We start from the raw sequence: 19,397 nt of genomic DNA, 5'->3' as shown, positions 1-19,397 counted from the left end.
CCCAAATTCCTCAAGCCCAGCCAAGTTAAATGCAAGACACCGGAATTCTAGTCAGATATAAATAAAAGGTAAAATGATTTTTTTATTTTATATTGGAAAAGAAAGGCTGCTGGAATGATCACAGCTAAACATAAAACAAACATTTCTCCCCCCAAACACCTACACAACTGAGAAAGAAGTTATAAACATCATAAGTTCCCTAACTCAAACCATAAAAATAGATACAGCAATTCAAATGGGCACTTATCCCCTAGAGCTTTGTGCATAGTCTCCTAAGTCTAGAACTGATGTTTAGAAATACAGGATTAATCTTCTAGTTCACAAACAACAAGCTACTAATGTAACACAGAAAGACATGTAACATAGCAAAGTTTCACAACGGCCATGCACAGACAACCAAGTCTACACTCTGTTTTGGTCACTCATAGTAGTGCCAGAGGAGGAAAGGGAGATCTTGAACCACATGAGCACAGCCATTTTGTACATGTAAAATTACCTAGTCATGTATATCCATTAATGGCCCCGCAGGGGAGGGAGGGAGAGAGACAGCGAGAGAAAAATGAAGGAAGTGATGTCATCAGACATCACAAGACTAAGCTGCCACAGTGCCTGTGTTGTGCTAAGGACAGAAATGACTGTGTTCCTGTCATGTACTGTGTCCATAGGAGTGTGTAGTGTGTTTTTGACCCTTTAAAGGTCCAGTGAGAGATTTCTTCTCCGCCACTAGAGAGTTGAAGATCTGTTTGTATGTGTTATTAGTGGAGACTTATTTTGACTTTTTTTGTTATCTTCATTAATTTGCTTCCTGCCTTGATACTGACCTTGCTTTTCCCTAGTATCTCTTGCTGCTGTTGTACAGCTTTATACAGTGTTGTTTTGGTTTTGTGTATTGATGGTAGGGAGTAGCTGCTATTTGTTGTGGGTTTGGGGCTTTGTTACTATTTTTTGTTGGGGAATTAGTGTAGTCCTGAGTGTTTATTCTTTTTCTCTGTGAAAACCTATTCAGTGTGTTTTTATTTTATTGTGGGTTTATATTGAAAATGTGGATATGTGAATCCCACATGCAAATGCCAATTGGGATTAAATAACAATGAAAGCATCTGACTATACCCTTGGTAAAGATACAAGAAATACAGTACCAAGTGTCAGTGAGTCAACAGAAGACCATGTAGCAGGAAAGATGCTTGCATTAGATATAGATATTCATGTTTATATTTTATGAAGGTGTAAAAAAAAAAAAAAAAAAACTAACATTCCATTACACTAAACCAATATTTCACTTTCAATTCTCCATCTAACCCTTGGTTTATTATGCAGCAATAGCTTGGCAAATCACTACATGTAGAGGTGAGAATAATTTAGTTAACCTTACTTGTAAAATGCCATCTTTTTTAAAACTGTTATAAAAGCAAAATAGTGGCAATCCAAGATTAAATAATAAAAATACCAAAACATAGCATTCATCCCTGACCATTGGTGAATGTGACTTGATTAAGTAAAACCAAGCCTTTAAAATGTGAAAATCTAGATTACAGAGAATTTACTCTACAAATCATTTTAAAAATGGCTATATACTAAATGAATATACAAAACTCCAATAATTTACTTTAAGAATTTAATATACAGAAATCCATGTTTTGTATATGTCAAATGTTTGAATCCTGGCTGAAATTCTATAATAGAGACAAATATATTAAATAAAAAAATAAATTAAGAAATCCATTTCTGCATGAAATTATATTACACACACACAATGAAAAAGACAATATTCTGGCCTAGACATGGACCATAATTAGAAAAAAAAAGAAAAAAAGAAAAAGCAATTTTGTGTCCCAAAGTAACAGCTATGTTTATCCCCAGTACTCCACAATCAAGGTGAAAAGAACTATACATAACACAATCACTGTAAAGCTTTACGCAAATGTCTTGAAGGAGCATGGGATGCTTAGGCTGCTTGATTGCAGTTGGTGACAATATAAAAGTTTTAGTTTCTCATAAGTGATGGGGCTCCCTCTGCAGCTTTATTGACCTTTCACTACCCCATAAATGGTTCCAGGCTTAGAATGATCCACAGTACTGTAGATGGTTGATGGGAAGTTGTCAGATCTCTAGGTAATCATAAAGAAACATAAAAGCATTATTAACATTCAGAATATCAGATTCTCTGAGCTAATGTGATAAGTGATAATAAAAATGGAGCTTTGACACAATTCCTTTCAGGAAACAAAGCATGGACAAAGCAAGATTCATATCATTAACATGGAACAAATTTTATATGAACATAAATTTTTTTTTTAAAGAAATTTTGCATCAGAAATTTCTTACCGTATCTGCAAATGTGTAATAAGTGCTGGGCAGTCTTTTGTCCACATGAGTTTCTTGTTGCTAAATATATTCAATAAAAAAAGTGGTAGGAACAAAATAATAAATTATTACTATCACACTATAATAATAATATGAACCATATAGTTCATGACACATGCCAGATGTACAATACTCTGCACAAGGCATAACACATTTTAATCACCACTGATGCTGCAGTTATACAATTGGGCTACAGCAAATGCAATAGGCTGGAAAGACATTCACACAGTAAGGAACAACACTCAACCAATTACTGATCATTTATTTGCTCATCAGGCTATTGATCTCATGTGTTTCCTATTATCTATGTAAGATGGGCTCAAACCCAGGTCAGCTAGATGATGACACCAGCAGCCTACTAGGTGAGCAACCACGTTCTAACAATGGTGGGCCCGTGTGCAGAACAGTTAGATCTTGGATCAGGTAAAACAAAAGGAAGAAACTAAACACCATGCCGCGTGTGGAAAAAGGGAGAACAAAGGAGGCCACGGGAAGAAATGGCAACCCCGATGCACTGGGGAAAACCAAACTAAAACTTCCCAAACAAAACCAGAAAACGGGAAAGGACTTGATTGGCTAAGGGAAGCCTCGGGAGAGAGACAGACTCAAGAGGGAAGGGGACATGTAAAAACACAAACACCCTCGCAGACAAGAAGTGAGCTGTGGCACAAGAACCTCAATACCTGAAGCTACCAGCTAAGCACTTGTCTTAAAACTTTGGCCCAGCACTGAATGACTGGCTCACAGGGCTTATATAAGGTCTAGCCAGCTGTTGGGTGTTAAGCCTGATTAGTGGTGTGCCTGACTCGAGGCCTTGGCCTGGCACCAACCCTTACAATCCATGCCTATATATAATGATCTCTTTCCTCTTATCTTTGCTGAACAAATTATTCTGATTGCCTGTATGAACATCAAATTTCAGGTTGTACCTTTTTAAGGTTTGTGCTAAAAGACTTGACTAATTAGCCTGCAAACATGATTCAAAATGGCCCAGTAATCATTTCAGAATATAAAATGTGCTTGTCTGTGTACTATTTTGCACTAATAAAAAGCCATATGCTCACATTTCTCTCATGATACAGAGGATTTGGCATAGCATGAGTAGATCCTTCACTGTGTGGAAGTTGCACTCCTACAACACTGTACAAACTTGAAGGTCCAGATATCTCCAACCTCATGCCATTCCTTGGTCTTTCATTTTCATTCTGCAGACATGATTTAGTCAGACTATCATAGACCATGTTGTGGGTTTCATGAAGCCTTATACAAAAGTGATAAATGCTTTCTTTAAAAAATGATGTAAAGTTTACATTGCAGTAGTAGACAGTATTTATTGGCTTTAAGTACTTCAGGAATAATACTGCAAGTTTAAATATTACCTCAACCTCTGCATACACAGTGTCACACAGTGGGGAATCTATGCCATCTAGAATATCAAATGGAAAATGAACACGTCATTCAACCAGGCAAGATGAGCTGTAGAACACAATCCTTGATTTTAAATGCTATTTTGTTCAAATAATTTACAGCCACATTACGCATCAGATACCATTACTATAATAACATCAACAGACATTTTAAAGGGAAGGGCAATTTGTTGAGATGCTGGCCATAAAGACAAGTTAACATGTACATTATTGGTATCACCCTATGGGTCCTGTGAAAGCTTTGCTTGAAAATATATTTTTTAAGCCAAGCTGTGTTTGATGCTATTTGCACTTAGTGTACTTAGTGCAAATAGACAACTTGCAGGTTTATACATTGCTGAATGCAAGTTTGGATTGAGCTTTATGATCATTATTACAAAGTGCTTGCTTACTCCACAGACTCAAGAAATGTGGGAAACAGCCTTTTACTTGGATGGTACAAATATTTGGAACTCATTACTCTGTAATATTTGTTATATAGCTTCTATTACCAGTTTTAAAACCAGCTCAAAATCATCTTTCAACCCTTAGCAGAACACTTAATACAATTATGCATATCAATTACAAGTTGCATGATTACTTTTTTTTTACATCATAATTGTAGTTTATTTGTACTATTTCATAAATACAGTTGTTAAAATTCTATTCTATTACAATTCTAATCAACCAAATATTCTGAAATTCTTTTTGTAGAGAAACAAATTTCACTATTTTAAGAGACTTATAATACCAAATCTGATTTCTCAATATAATAAACATTATTTATTAGTAAATTAGTCAGTATTTGAAATTTACTCTTGTAAATACACTCCTGTAAATACAGAAATGGTGTTTAAAATCTGTGTCTAATATTATTTAACCAAATCATCTCTTCAAGCAATCAATCTTGCATTATTTGCTTCATTATGCAGAATGGGTTTCTCCATGAGATTGTGTATTGGAAAAAACTGAAGGTGATACCTGTTTTCTTCCTCCTAAGTTGTATGACACAACCAATAACAGTCAGAAGGAGGATAAGTGCCACACAGCTCAGTGCTATTACAATATAGAGCAGTTGGTTGGTAGGCCCTAATAGAGAATAAAATGTGTATGTTGGAGTGGAAAAATGTATGTGTACAATAAGATTAAAGAATTGTATGCATGTCTGTGTGTGTTTGGGTTTGTAGACATTTATCTGTACCTATAGAAAAACAGATTTCTTTAATCTCTTTAATTGCACTTTTTTTCCAGCTGACTGGGTTGCTGTGGTTACAGATTATAGTGCTTCCACTGACATACATGGATAGGATGATGCCTCCTGGTGATTCTATTTTCTTCTCCTCACAGACATCATTAGAGCAGTTAGAGCGGATTGTGAGGTTGTGACCACTACAAGTGAGAGTCACATTACAGGAGTCACTGCTTAGCTGGTGAGGGACAGGAGTAAGGATTGGACTCTCCACTGGATCTGGGGAAGACACACACAACCATGATTGTACTGCTGGATCACATACACTGAAAGCTCATCACCAACAAAACACACAGTTACAGAGATCATATAACTGCTGTCCTGTCATTTTAAGGTTTGAATTTTGTTCATTATTGCAACATCCTCTTGTAAATATGATTTTAAATGTAAGCACATTAAAACACATATGCAGAAAAATATACATTATTAATTGACAAAAATACTGTTGATTCAGGAATGCATTTTTTCCACTGATTAATATACTGAAAGACTTACTTAATACAGAGAGTTTGTACTGAACAATAGAGTTTTCCCCTTCTTCATCAATTGATCTTGCTATATAGACTCCACTGTCATTCTTCTGTAGGCTTTTCAGCGTCAGACTGTAGGTGTCCTTATCAAGCGTCACCCTACCGTTATAAGCACGGCCTGGTTCTACCTTATTCAATTTTTGATCATATGTCAATACAAAATATCTTCCATGCATCCATTTCAGGGTTTTGAATGGTTTTATACTGCCTTTTATGTGCAGCTGAACAGAACTGCCAACCTCCTTAAACTCATGATTGGACACTGTAGAGAAAGAGGAAATATAATCCATTTATGTTCTGAAGACTTGTAAAAAAAAAATTACATTTTTTTTTAATTTACGTAAGTGAATTGTTATATACATTTTGTAAAAAATGCTTTTTAAAAATTTTTTCCATCTTCGGTAACCCTCATAAAATTTCAAAATGTTATTTTGCCTTCTGTTTTTAACAACAGAAACCTTTTAATTACATAGCTCTTTTCCCAAGCTCAAGGTTGCTTTACGGATCAAATCAAGAATCATATATAGATGAAAAAAAACAAAAATCAGAAAAGACATCATAAAAATAGCGAAATACTAAACACAGAAGATAAAACAACAACTGTAAAAGGAACACTAGACAGCAACAGAATTAGATGGACATAACAAAGAGCAGAAGATGATTGAGGGAGGGAGTTTAAAGTTGAGGTGCTGCAACATCTGCAAGACTCTGAACTCTTGCACTGCTGCCTACAATGCAGCAATCATCAGCGGGAACATGGACGAGTACAAGTCTGCTGCATACGGAGTGTGCAGGGTGATGAGAGAGGCAAAGCATGAATATTGTTTTTAGTGAATAATTTGATTGCTAATAATTTTGGATATCATGGAAAGAAAGAGGCTTATTTTAGCTGAAGTTTATGTGGAGTTGTTTGGGTGTAGTTATGAGCTGGAAGCTGAGAGACAATTCAGCGGCTTCCAGCATGGACTAGCTATGATTTTTTTGCATCGCAAATCACTGGATATTTCCATACACTGTGGAAAAATTCATAATCCTGCTACAAATTGCAAGTATAAATGAGAAAGCATACTATTTCTTTACAGTATTACAGCATTTACAGAATAACAGTATTTTCCCCAGCATAACCTTTTAGCCTAATATCAATGAAGCTAATATTTTTATCCCTTAACCATGAAGCTATAATGAAGCTAATATTGTATTTAGTAAGTTGTTAAACATGGTTGTAATGTTTAGCAAAAAAGTATTGCACACTGATGACTTTGTGTGCATTTGGAGAGGTTTTTGAGCACCTTGGAGATGTCTGACACCTAGTGGAAAATACTGTGTACCTCCTGATTAATTTCATGTATATACTCAAAATTGTTCATTTTACTGGACAAGACCATGGTGAATCAGGAAATGAAGCACATGACTGAAAATGAATCTCCATCATCCAAATACATATTATAAACCCCCAAAATAAAATACAAGTACACATCATTCACATACAAGAACAAATCATTCAAAAATGTGTTTAAAACTGGAGGTGCACTTAGCAGTTAATTGAGGTAGAACAAATTTTCTTGCAATTAGGTTTTTGTGGATGTGAGATACAATACTGTGGAAGGAAGATGTGGATTTTTGGCGCTGTGCTTTGGCTGTTTGTGGTTGCAGTCAGTATGGAACATGCACAGGCATTTTTAGTTGCACTTTCACATGAATCATCTTTTCAAGCAGTGTTATTTTTTTTTGTTTGTTTGTTTTTTTTTTTTTGTTTTTTTTTTGCAGACTGCTAGGTTCCGGTAGAGTAAAAATAAATGTAGACCCACATCACCTCAAAGCAAAAGGTTTCCATTCTCTGTCACTGCAATAGATGTCAATACTGTCCATGAGTTTTATTTAAAAAAACAAACAAACTACAAAAAAAAAACAATTGCTAAAATCATACTAAGCATTTTAGGAACTATATCAATTTATACAGTTTGAAAATAATTTATATTTATTTATATTTATTAGTATATGAATATGTAAGACTGTTATGCTTTTCCTTATAGTATAGTTTAAAATCTGAGCTCATAGGTCTCCCAGGTAGTGCAGTTTTTGCTATACCATTGAGAGCTTGCTAGTTTAAATATAGAGTATGCTATTGCCTTAGCTCTTGAACCTTCACTCTACTATATTGATAGCTATCATGTAATAGTACAAGGTATTCCTCAGTTAATGAGTCCTGGTGAAAAAATGTGTCAGATGAATTTTCATTTATTTTCCAGCAGAATCATATTTTATAATGCAAAAATTTAAGAAAAGTATCAAAATAAAACCATTTTATGGCACTACTGAGTAATTTCATTATGTGATTAGATTATAATTCCATTTTAGCAAACATCCCCATAATGACAAAATGCCAGTCAAATGTTTATGGTATAACTTGAAAACAGGTTTGCCATTTATCTATGGTTTAAACCTGTCTCTTATTCTATATTTAATTAGCTATATATTGTGTGTTTAGTGCAAGCATTCTAGCACCAGAGACAAACATCAATAAATACTGAATAATTTTACCAAAATGGCACTTATGAGTACTGGACAAATGATTTCAGATCACAAGTCTGTGAAACAAGCAATTACCCTAAATTGCAAGAACAGCTACTGCTATAAAAGTACCTAGGTGACCGCATAACCTATAATCTGTTATTGATCAAAGTAAAGGCTAAAAGCCAAACTTTTGACTTGGCCTTACCAGGAACCATGTTCATTCCAGCACTGCCATTCCTACCTCTTCCCACCAGCATCTCCGATCTGGTTCGCCAGAGTACTAGTTACACACCTGATGATTATTTTCTCTCTTACTACCTTCCTGTTTAAGCCCTCCTCCCTCACACACTCTTTGTGAAGTATTGCCATTCTCATGTTGCATACCGAGGCTCCCATGTACGTGTTTGTCTGCCTGGTTTCTGAATCCTGCCTGTGCTACAGACCTCATCTACTGCCTGACCTATGAGTCCTACCTGCCCCCGAATACTAGATAAAACCTCTTGCATTGGATACTCTCCCTTGTGTGTGTGTGTGCCTTCATTACACCAGTCTCTTTATCTCAGTATTAGAAAACATATTTGGGACAGAAGTAAAAACAAACAACCCTCACTCACATTTGTCCTGCATACTTTGGAATTCTGGAATACACTTTAGATTATTTTCTGCAAGAAATAACTGACAAAATGCCCTTTGTTTATGAAGACGCTTTAAAGGAACAGATTGACAATCCAATTTACACAAAATTTCAGTCACCCCAAACTTTATTTGTTTTACTAAATCATTCCATAAGGCAAAAGATGACTCATTTAGGAATACAACTATTTTGTTAAAATATAAAACATGAAAAGCATATCAAATCATATGTACACATAATATATAGATATGTGACAGGCATGTTCCTGATGTACATACATGGTTGTACTACAGTCATAGTATGGTACGACGTACTGAACCATTTTGATACAAAGTCAAGTTCAGTAATCATTTCATATCAAACAGTTTATCAATTATGTGGAAAGATCTATTCAGCAGGATGGCGTTGCATACTCTTAACATGACCTGTAATTCTGTATGACACAGTGGTTTATCCTATTCATAATATAAGGACAGAAGCTCAGCTAGTCACACATCACTATTTATATCATAAGACGTATACATAGACAGATGTCGTTTAAAGGACTATACCTGTTATTGAGGCCAAACTGCAGAGAATGAAAATCAGCTTTGCTACAATCGCCATTGCACTGGGTGTGAGCAAATTTCCTTTCTTGAGGTTTATAAACTTCTGTCAGTTTGGCTCTGAATAACAATGGGGTGCCTCCCCAAAGTGCCTCATTTCCATATTTAAAATGTTTACATTTCAAGATTCATGTAATGTAATGCACAGTAAAAATAATGAAATACCAAATTTAATGTCATGTTTAAGTCTTTACAAGCATGATAAAAATATCATGAATGTACAGTACAGATGAAATTTGAGAGTACAATGACATTTTAAGTTAGATGGTGGTGATGATCTTTAATACTTTGTTTTCCAGAAACACTATTTCAGCTATGGATCTGCCTGCATATATGAGTCTAATTTTTATACAAACTGACCTTGTTCATGTAACAAGTCAGAAACAGGCAGGCGTTTGCAGATGCGATAAGACTTTGGCTTTCCAATCCAAAATGTAGTCAGAACACAGGCAGGTATCAAAACCAGCAAAGCAAGAACACCAGGAGAAGTACAATGTACAGATCCAAAAACTGTAGTGAAGAGAGGACAGGGCCAAAACACTATAAGTAACAGGCATCAGAACAAATGCTCAATGTGCAAGGCAATGAACCATGGCAGTACTTTGAATAGACTGCATCATTTAGAAGGCACATAAATACACTGAGTAGAATTGAAAACAGGTGGTAATAATACAAATCTGGGGATGATGATCGAGGCATTGTAGCCTTTTTTTTGTTTGCTATGTATTTCTGGATTCTCTGTTTTGGCTCATTGACTAACGACTCTGACTGTGGATTTGCCCTTAATAATCTCACATATCTCAGCATATGCATCCGCATCGTGATCGCTCCACATTACACACAGGTTAATACACCATGGCAAGACTGAGCACAGCAACAAGACACAATGTAGTTATGTTACATCAGCAAGGTCTCTCCCAGGCAAAGATTTCAAAGCAAATTGGGGTTTCAAGATGTGCTGTACGAGCTCTTTGAAGAAGCATAAAGAATTGAGCAACATTAAGGACCGTAGACGCAGTGGTTGACCAAGGAAACTTATATCACTTACCTTTGAAATCAGAAGATCTCCAGCAGTGCCATTAGCTCAGAACTGGCAGAAATCAATGGGAACCAAGGTACACCCATCTACTGTTTAAAGAAGTCTGGCCAGAAGTGGTCTTCATAGAAGAATTGCAGCTAAAAATCCATACCTTTGACATGGAAAGAAGGTCAAGCTGAGGGCAGTGGTAGCTCAGTGGTTAAGGTGATTGACTTGTAATTGAATAGTTGCCAGTTCATGGCCAAATTGCCACTGTTGGGGCCCCTGAGCAAGACCCTTAATCCTCAAGCTGTATTCTTACATAATTATAAGCTGCTTTGGATAGAAGTGTCAGCTAAATGCTATAACAGATGTCAGCTTTTTTGCTGATGGGCTGGAGAGCAGTACAATAATGAGCATCTGCAGGCAACAGTGAATCATGGTGGAGGTTTCTTGCAAATTTGGGGTTGCATTTCACCAAATGGAATTGAGGATTTGGTCAATATTAATGGTGTCTTCAATGCTGAGAAACACAGACCGATAATTATCCCTTATGCAATACCATCAGGGAGGTGTCAAACTTGGCTGCAGCAGGGCAATGTCCCCAAACATACAGCCAATGTCATTAAGAACTATCTTTAGTTTAAAGAACAACAAGGAGTCCTGGAAGTGATGATCTACCCTAGTTCTGTTTGGAACAACCTCCCTGCCAAGTTCCTTCAAAAACTGTGTGCAAGTGTACCTAGAAGAACTAATGTTGTTTTGAAGGCAAAGTCGGGACACACCAAATATTGATTTGGATTTATCTTCTTTTCATTCAACTTTGAATTTTGTTAACTTACAAAAATAAGCTATGAACACTTCTATTTTTGAATGCATGGGCAGCGAATAAGGGGGCAGGGAGTTTTTTTTTAGAGTTCAGTTATTTCATCACTCTATTAAATACAAAATTAAACATTAAGGTTCAGCAATGTACTTCATTTATGGGAATGTATGGACTACTGTTGATTTAGTGAACACAAAATAGTTCACAGTGAATTGAGCATTAAAGAGCAATAATATGTAAACTAAAATTGCATATGAAAACCCACATTCCTCCACTTTGCATTTTCAAATGAATACTCTACTTTCTGTAGAGTATTAGGAATACATTTACAAAAAACCCCATCACTTCTGCAATACTGCAGACTTGGTAGAAGTGTTGCTGAATCTATGAAAACCACAATTTCACAAGTCTTGTTTGGTTCTCAACTGTTGACAGCACTTCCTTTGGAGCACAGCCTTCATTTTGAACAAGACCAAAAACAGGGGTTAATGCAATTACATTAGTCATTTACACACAAAAAACCCCCACAGATAGCAAGACCATACGAAGCTGCTCAATACATAAAGGCATGAAAACGGGAGTCTCTTAGAGCACAAACTTGTGACATTTGCTTTGAATTAGCTCAGAACTGGCAGAAACCAATGGGAACCAAGGTACACCCATCTACTGTTTGAAGAAGTCTGGCCAGAAGTGGTCTTCATAGAAGAATTGCAGCTAAAAATCCATACCTTTGACATAGAAAGAAGGTCAAACCGAGGGCAGTGGTAGCTCAGTGGTTAAGGTGATTGACTTGTAATTGAATAATTGCCAGTTCATGGCCAAATTGCCACTGTTGGGGCCCCTGAGCATTACTCCTTTTAGATCAAGTATTGAGTATAAAGCCGTTAAGCGTAGATCCACGCTTTCTCTTTAGAAATGAGCTTCTAAATGAGTTTAGGCTTCCCATCCTAAGGCTTTTTCCTTTAGGTGCTTCCTGTTAACATTTGGTTTGTGTTGAAGTTCTTGGTTCAATTGTTTTATTTATTTCTTTGGCATTTATCTGTATGCTAATGATTAGTTAGTTTATTTCATATGCCTGAGACATGTCTGTATACATCACATTTTCCCTGCCATATAAAGCTAAAAGCATCAGCCTGCACTACCTGCCCCTGACCATGATGATGGACCATCAAACATTTCACCACAAGTGGAGACACAGAATACAGGTGGTACAGAGCAAGTATCACAATTACTAGAGAATACAACTCAAGCAGAGTTTCTGACACTTGCTGAGAGTTATAATGAACATCCATACTGTTGCTACATAAATAGCTGTAAATTACACACAATGTTTAGTGTTATATAGAGTTAAATATATAAATATAAAACTTTGCTGGACATTAAAATGCTTATATTTGGTATCATGCAAACATTGTTGTGGGACTACTTAATGTAATTATCATATTACTAGTGGAAAACACATTTAGAGAACTTAGCTGACACTTTTATTCAAAGCAACTTACAACTATGACTGAGGACAACTTAAGGGCCTTGCTCAGGAACCCAACTTTGAAGTCATGGGGCTTGAACCAGGAACCTTCTAATTACAAGTCAAGTACCTTAACCACCAAGCTACCACTGTCATTTTATTTGACAAGACCCTGGTGAATCATAAACCCCTCAAAATAAAAAAAAAAATTTTGTTGTTGTTGTTTTGACTTTTTTTTCCCTTGTATTAAATGAGCTCAAATGGAACCTTTACAATTAATTGCAATTCATCTGATCACTCTTCACAATCTAGAGTTAATGAAAATTGCAGACAGTGAAAACAAAATATGTGCCAGTGTCAACTTTTGGCCACAACTCTATACGAAAGCGAGAGCACTTTGCTTGCACAGCTGATGAAGGACCTCTGTCTAAAACGTTTCTCTGGAAACCGTACTTTACTACAATTTTGAATATCTCTACATCTCTTACCACAGTACACTGCAGTTACTCACCTAGTGTAACGGTGAGCAGTAAGGAGGTGGACGCATGTGCAGAGAAGAGCGAGATTTATCAGGGGCAAATCTAGAGTCGTAGTCGTTGGAGTAGTCCAGGGTCATTGAACCAATACAGAGAGTACGGGGATACATGATAAGAACAATGGCTAGGGTACACTAACAACTAAAACACAAACAGCAACTAGAATGAAACACAAAGGCACAGAGTACAAACTTACATACAGATACGGGCTTCCAAAAACATCCAAAGAACCTACTTATATACATACATACATACATGCATACAGATGGATATTGGCTTTTAAAAACATCCAAACATACATGTAATGAACAGCCAAGATACAGGGCACAAGACAGGATTTTACATACATTACGTTAACAAGACTAGAAATGAGGAACAGGTGTGGAAAACCAAATGAGGGGTGGAGAAAATGAAAGTACAGAATGGAAGCAAAACAAAATAAGACAGGGAAACCATGGAACATGAAAGCTAGGATGGACAAACCGTGACACCTAGAAATGTCTTCAGATTTTTACAGGGGTGAGGTTGCAACAGTGATGTACTGAGTAAAGATATACTGAGTACTGAGTCTTTTAGACAGGGTTGTAATGTTGCACAAGTATTACACAACCAACCGGACAATTCATGTCCGTTGGTGCTGCAGTTTCTTATGACCTTTAAGTGGTGCTATTGTACATAATTGCACAAATGCCCAAATAACCTGCTTCAAGACATGTCTTGACAACATTTAAGATAATATACATATTTTTAGTTGGAAGACGGAGGGCTTAGCCCCATATTTATAACAGCTGCCTCTGACAGAAACATTTACTATATTAGGCCATATTGACTATTAACGGAGTTGTCGTAACACAAACATCTTATAAACATATCACCAGACATGATAAGCTGCTGAATTAACTGGTTGCAGGGAAATAACAAAAAACAAAAAGGTGGCAACATTATCAATGACAGGGAAGTAAAATCCAATGCAGCATTGGCCACAGATAAAATGGTTTATTGACACATTTGGTTCTTCCTAACTGGCCAAGCACTTTCAGCCTTTGAGTATTTTGACATCAGTGTCCCTACCACCGGATGGCGATACTTGCAATGGCTTTTTAACTGCAAACGTCACTTGTCACCTGCACCTGAAACAGGAAGAGCAAAAGGAAATTTGGAAGAAGAGTATAACATAGGACCTGCTGAACATGAGTTTAGGCCATGGGTCTGCTAAATATTAAATGACTAATTTATACACTACTTTTTATAAAGTTTTATAAACTTTTACAACACCTGTGCCATAGATTTTGTACTTTTAATGATAATGCCACCTTACTTTTTTTCTATATTCATAATCTACATACTTAGATATAAATATCTGAAATTCCATGTTGAGTCATGTTATCAGTGCTATATTAATTTAAACCTATGACATGTCCAAGCTGGTTTATTCAGATTTCAAGGTTTAGGGTTATGATAACGTTTTAGGGTTTATGAAACCTAGAAAATCACAAAGGTATGCTGTGGTACAGTAGCACTTTGTGTCAATGATGCTCTGTGAAAATAGGATTACGTGGACTATGGAGATAGAAGGGAGTGTAGTGACATCAGTCTGCAGTCGAACTTGGAGACCGACTATGTGGAGGATCCGCCAATGGAGGTGGAGGAGGTCCTCTATGGGGACCCTCCCACTGACAATGACGTTCAGTCTGCTGTCTCAAAGAACGACAAGCCTCCGGCACCTAAGATACCGCCCAGGAGGTATCGATTAGGTGCAAAAAAGTCATCTCACAACACATCTTGAGGTGACCTCGTCCGAGGAAGAAACTCCCTTCACTAGGGAACACAGCCCCGGAACTCTTGTGCCTGTACCGAAGCCTAGTAGAGGCAAGAAGGGAACGAGACCGGCGCCAACCCCAGAGACAAGCATAGCAGCTGGTGCGCCTCCTGAATAGAAATCCATTATTTATTTGAAAATATATATTGCTCTCATATGTAAATGCAAATTTGTCTCAGCTAAAACAAATACAAGCAAGAAATATAAATACACACAAACACACAGTACATGAGACTGAAAACAGGTGACTCCTTTAATCTACCATTGTGATATTTCCCCAGAGCAAGGCTCTGCTCCATTAACCTAATCACATTACAATCCCAACAGGAGGAAGACATTTCAATTAAACCCTCTTTACATTAAACACTGGGAAATATATGTAAACTCAAACAACATGCACAATCTCTTTGACTGCCACTAAAGGCATACCAATAAATTCCCAATGCCAATCAATAAAGCTGCACTAACCTACATTACTTTTTCCATTCTTGCACTTCTTCTTGGAATAGAGGTGTGGAGTCAAACTTGTTTATGGGGTATTCTATACTGTATGGTCAACTGTATTCAGGGGGTTGAAAAGTTAAGATAAAAATGTGTGTCTTATGCATCTTCCAGTGTTTGCTATGTATGGTACTGTATGTGTTTTAGTAATGTTGACCAGAGCCAGTGGCAGGTGTAATTTGGGTGTTTTGTGGCAGTTAATTGGCTGCTCTCATGCATGGAAATTCCAGGGATAAAATGAAAGTGATAAAACTTCTGATCTTTGTTGGTGATTTAAGTTTTTCTTTGATTCTTTGAAAGGCATTATGAAACCTGAGAGATTTCAGTCAAATCAAACGAATGCTGTACAGCAAGTCTGCACTGGTTGCTCAGGTTGTTTTCTAGGTTACTTTAATACATTGGCCTACATGGAGGAATCCATTATTAAATGATAAAAGTTAAGACAATTTTGTATCTCATGACATTAACAGCTATTTTTAACAAATTAAATGGGATGGATTTTATATGAATTGGAAAGATTTTTGTAACAGATAATGGGCATGAAATTTATATTCAAAAATGATTCCATTGTTTATGTCCAAATGAGCAGTAGTATAACTATTTATTGACTTTATTCACTGTAGCATAAATAATTTCAGAAATGTCACAAGGAGGCAGCATAAAAGAATCACCAATAATTACCACTTTCCTAATTATCACATTGTCCCGCCCAGAGTTTAAACAGTAAAAAAGTGACAGCATTAATTGTATTTTTGAAAAGTTTGTAATTTGCAGGTTTTCTCAGGCAGATTGAAGCATCTTGGAAATTAAACATTCTTCCCATACACCAGTGTCAGACGTTTTGTTTCTTCTTATTGTTTGTAAAACCACACTGGTGTCATCAGTGCTGGTCACATGCACTTGAATTTCTAGCTTCTAGAATGATGTAGCAAAGTATACTTTGCATGAAAAATAGAAGCTACAAGAAACTGAAATTCATGGCTGCTACATACATACACTGAAATACAGTAAAAGGCAAATCTGGTTATTTAAAATATAATCATTAAAACAAGAGACTAGGGTGGAGACAGAAACGCAACCAAAACAAAAACAAAACCATATAGCACTTATAGTCAGGAGATAATAGTTTGAAATATTTAACCTGTTATTGGTATAACAGCACTAACAAAAATACAAAAATTACCAATTTGGGGGAAATCAGTGACCTTTAGTGCAAATGTAACATTAATATGTTTAAAAAAAATATGTTTAGTGCCTGTCCCATTGCACCCGTAATGCCTAGAAAAGCAACAGTCCATTCAAATGGCTAATAATGAAAAAAAAAGAATGTCTAATTGCAGTCGATGAAAATACTTGCAGTAGATGGATACTTGCAATAGTGTTTTTAATATGTCTAATTTTTAACGTTTTCCCTTACTACTCTGGTCATTCCACAATACATACAAATGTCATTAAAAAAATAATAAATCAGTATTATATATTTATATATTAAGGTCAGACAACTACAAATGACATCTAATTGCCAATTTCAAATGCCATCTACTGTTCTTATGGAATGTAAAATTAACATGACTGTTAAATTTCTAATTAAATCCAGTTTGTAATTTGTCATCAACATATTCTGTTTAACTCTATAACTGCCAGTTTCAATCAAACCAAACAGCATGTCAACCATACTTCAAGATAATATCTACACTGAAATGAGTTTATAGCTGTTTATATAGCTGTTACTGGATTTCTTTAATTTGTGTAACTCAAATGGCAACAGAAACATTCACAAAAGACTCTGGAAATCAAAATCAATTTAAAACAAAATTTTGTTTTTGTATTATTCAACATATTTAACAAATCGCAATGTCGGAATATTCACGTGGTGTAAAGGTATTTGGTGTGGTCCCACTAGATTCTTCACTTCCTGAAGGCTGTGCTGGCTTCACAACCACACTGTACACGGTAGAAGGTGGTCCACGTTTATCCAACCTTGCAGCAGGTTTTCCATTTCCATTCTGTACAAATGAAGCAGACAAACTTTCATATACACCATATGCTGTGTGTTTCACATTACCTTCCACAGAATCGCTTAGAATTTCCACAAACGAACAATAAAATACCTTGGACCAAAGAGTGATAGGTAGTATTTAATTATGTTAATTTCTGCAGGAGTTATATTATTGATTTAAATGATACCTCAACTTCAGCATAGACAGCGTCACCCTGTGAGGAACCTATGAAAATGTGAATAGAAAATTTAACATTATTCCTTCAAATGCCAAATAAATTACTTAAATAACAGAAGATAAAACAAAAGACAAAACCTGTGGAAATATAACAACATAGCCATGAAGAGTGCTGGCATCTCACCCTGCAATCCTCTCACCCTACATGTCAAGTCTTCCAAGCCCTACCCTCAGGCAGAAAACTCTGGGCTATGTGCGCCAGCACTACCAAACACAAAACCACTTGCTAATACTTTTAAACAAAAATTAAAGTAGATGTCCATTACTTTTATCCCTAGGCAGAAAAAAAGTGGCAGCCACTCAAAACAGCTGAATTCTCAGACATATCTGATAATTGTTGTAAGGGTTGGCACCAGGCCGAGGCCCCCCTCCGGCCACCAGAGGGAGGCCTTGAGTCAGGCACACTACTAATCACACTTGATGCCCAGCAGCTGCGCTAGATCTATAAAAGGCCCAGTGACCCAGTCACTTAGTGCTGGGTCTTTAGCCAAGTGCCTAGCTGGTAACTCTGGGTATTGAGGTCTGTGAGCTTTTGTGCTACACTTCTGTTCTGTGAGGGTGTCTGTGTTTTTACATGTCCCCTCCCTTCTCCAGTTTTCCCTCTCATGTCTGTCTCTCTCACGAGGCTCCCGTTAGCCACTAAAGTTCCTTCCCGTTTTCTACTTTAGTTTGCGAAGTTTCAGGTCGGTTTTCCCCAGTGCATCGGGCCTGCCATTTTTCCCGTGGTGTGCTTCGTTTTCCCTTTTTCCAGGCTTGGCATGGTGTTTAGTTTTTCCTCCTGTTATGTCATCCTCCATTCCTTTGAAAAGCGATATATGCGCAGGTCATTTCATGGTTACTGTAGTCTAGCAGGGGCTCGTTCCCCTTGCAATAAAGCGGCTGGGGTTCGATTACCCCCCTGTTGTTTTTTTACTTCTCTTGTTTTACCTGTTCTAAGATCTAACTGTTTTGCACATGGACCCACCTTCATTAAAGTGTGGTAACTCACCCAGCAGAGTGTCGGGGTCATCGCCTATCTGTCCTGGGTTTGAGCCCCATTACAATTGTACAGCTATGGTCCTGAAAGTGCAGTGACATGCATGGCTGATATGACTTTGTCCAAGACTCCCAGTATGCTACAGCAAGTGGGGAGAATCATGACTGTTTAAGCCTACATATAAGAACCTAAAATGATCACAGCTCAGGATTTCTAGATTAGCTGTCTTTCTCCATTTTGGCTTTTTTCACTAGGTTGCTCGCTCTTGAAGAAACAGTTTTTCTAAATCTTTGTAGCTTTAGTTATTCTAGTGTTAAATGTCCAGAAAAGCTTTGTTTTTGTCCAAGCAAGATATCTGGGTTGATAAAGCATTTTTTCAAGCTTTAACACTAGTAATACAGACATATTGAAAAACTATTTCAAAATAATTTAAAAACATTCACTACAATAAATAGCAAACACGTGATGAAATTTCAAAGAGGCTGGGTAGATGAAATTTTCATGTTACAGATGAACCTCTGCAGAATGCTACCAAATAACCCCTGTATTTATTCATTTCCTAAGTAACCCAGGTGGATATTTTACACTGAGCATTATGTTTGATGCAGGGTTTTACTAGGGTGATTCACACCTGGCCCTTTTCTGTAAAGACTGTAAACGTGTCTGAAATAGTCAATAAGAATTTGAGGGCTGAGAATATTATATTAGACTCTT

General features: G+C 36.6%; 2 protein-coding genes across 4 annotated transcripts in view; both read right to left on the bottom strand.

Moving 5' to 3' along the window:
• Nucleotides 1-1,601: 1,601 nt before the first annotated feature.
• On the bottom strand, nt 1,602-9,634 carry LOC118241678 (CD48 antigen-like). Of its 3 annotated transcripts, none has more exons than XM_081723476.1 (8): nt 9,249-9,634; nt 5,515-5,811; nt 4,972-5,238; nt 4,752-4,859; nt 3,744-3,790; nt 3,429-3,569; nt 2,326-2,385; nt 1,602-2,108 (listed from the first exon to the last, which is right to left on the bottom strand). In XM_081723476.1, the coding sequence occupies exons 1-8, from the start codon at nt 9,301-9,303 to the stop codon at nt 2,022-2,024; spliced, it is 1,062 nt and encodes a 353-aa protein (XP_081579602.1). In that variant the 5' UTR covers nt 9,304-9,634; the 3' UTR covers nt 1,602-2,021. The 3 variants fall into 3 exon arrangements, with proteins under 3 accessions (XP_081579602.1, XP_035383893.2, XP_081579601.1); XM_035528000.2 differs by having other exon boundaries at nt 3,515-3,569; XM_081723475.1 differs by having other exon boundaries at nt 3,515-3,790.
• A 4,496-nt stretch (nt 9,635-14,130) lies between these two features.
• LOC118241679 (uncharacterized) overlaps nt 14,131-19,397 on the bottom strand; it is a 33,709-nt gene continuing 28,442 nt past the window's right edge. The window contains exon 5 of the mRNA XM_081722787.1: nt 14,131-14,280. The gene's annotated coding sequence lies outside the window, so the exon portion shown is untranslated. The remainder of the gene's footprint in view (nt 14,281-19,397) is intronic.

Source organism: Electrophorus electricus, chromosome 11 (assembly GCF_041902795.1).
Source record: "Electrophorus electricus isolate QZ-2024a chromosome 11, ASM4190279v1, whole genome shotgun sequence".
Classification (NCBI taxonomy): Eukaryota; Metazoa; Chordata; class Actinopteri; order Gymnotiformes; family Gymnotidae; genus Electrophorus; species Electrophorus electricus.
Note: the sequence above shows the minus strand (reverse complement) of the source record. Positions and strands in the feature narration are given on the sequence as shown.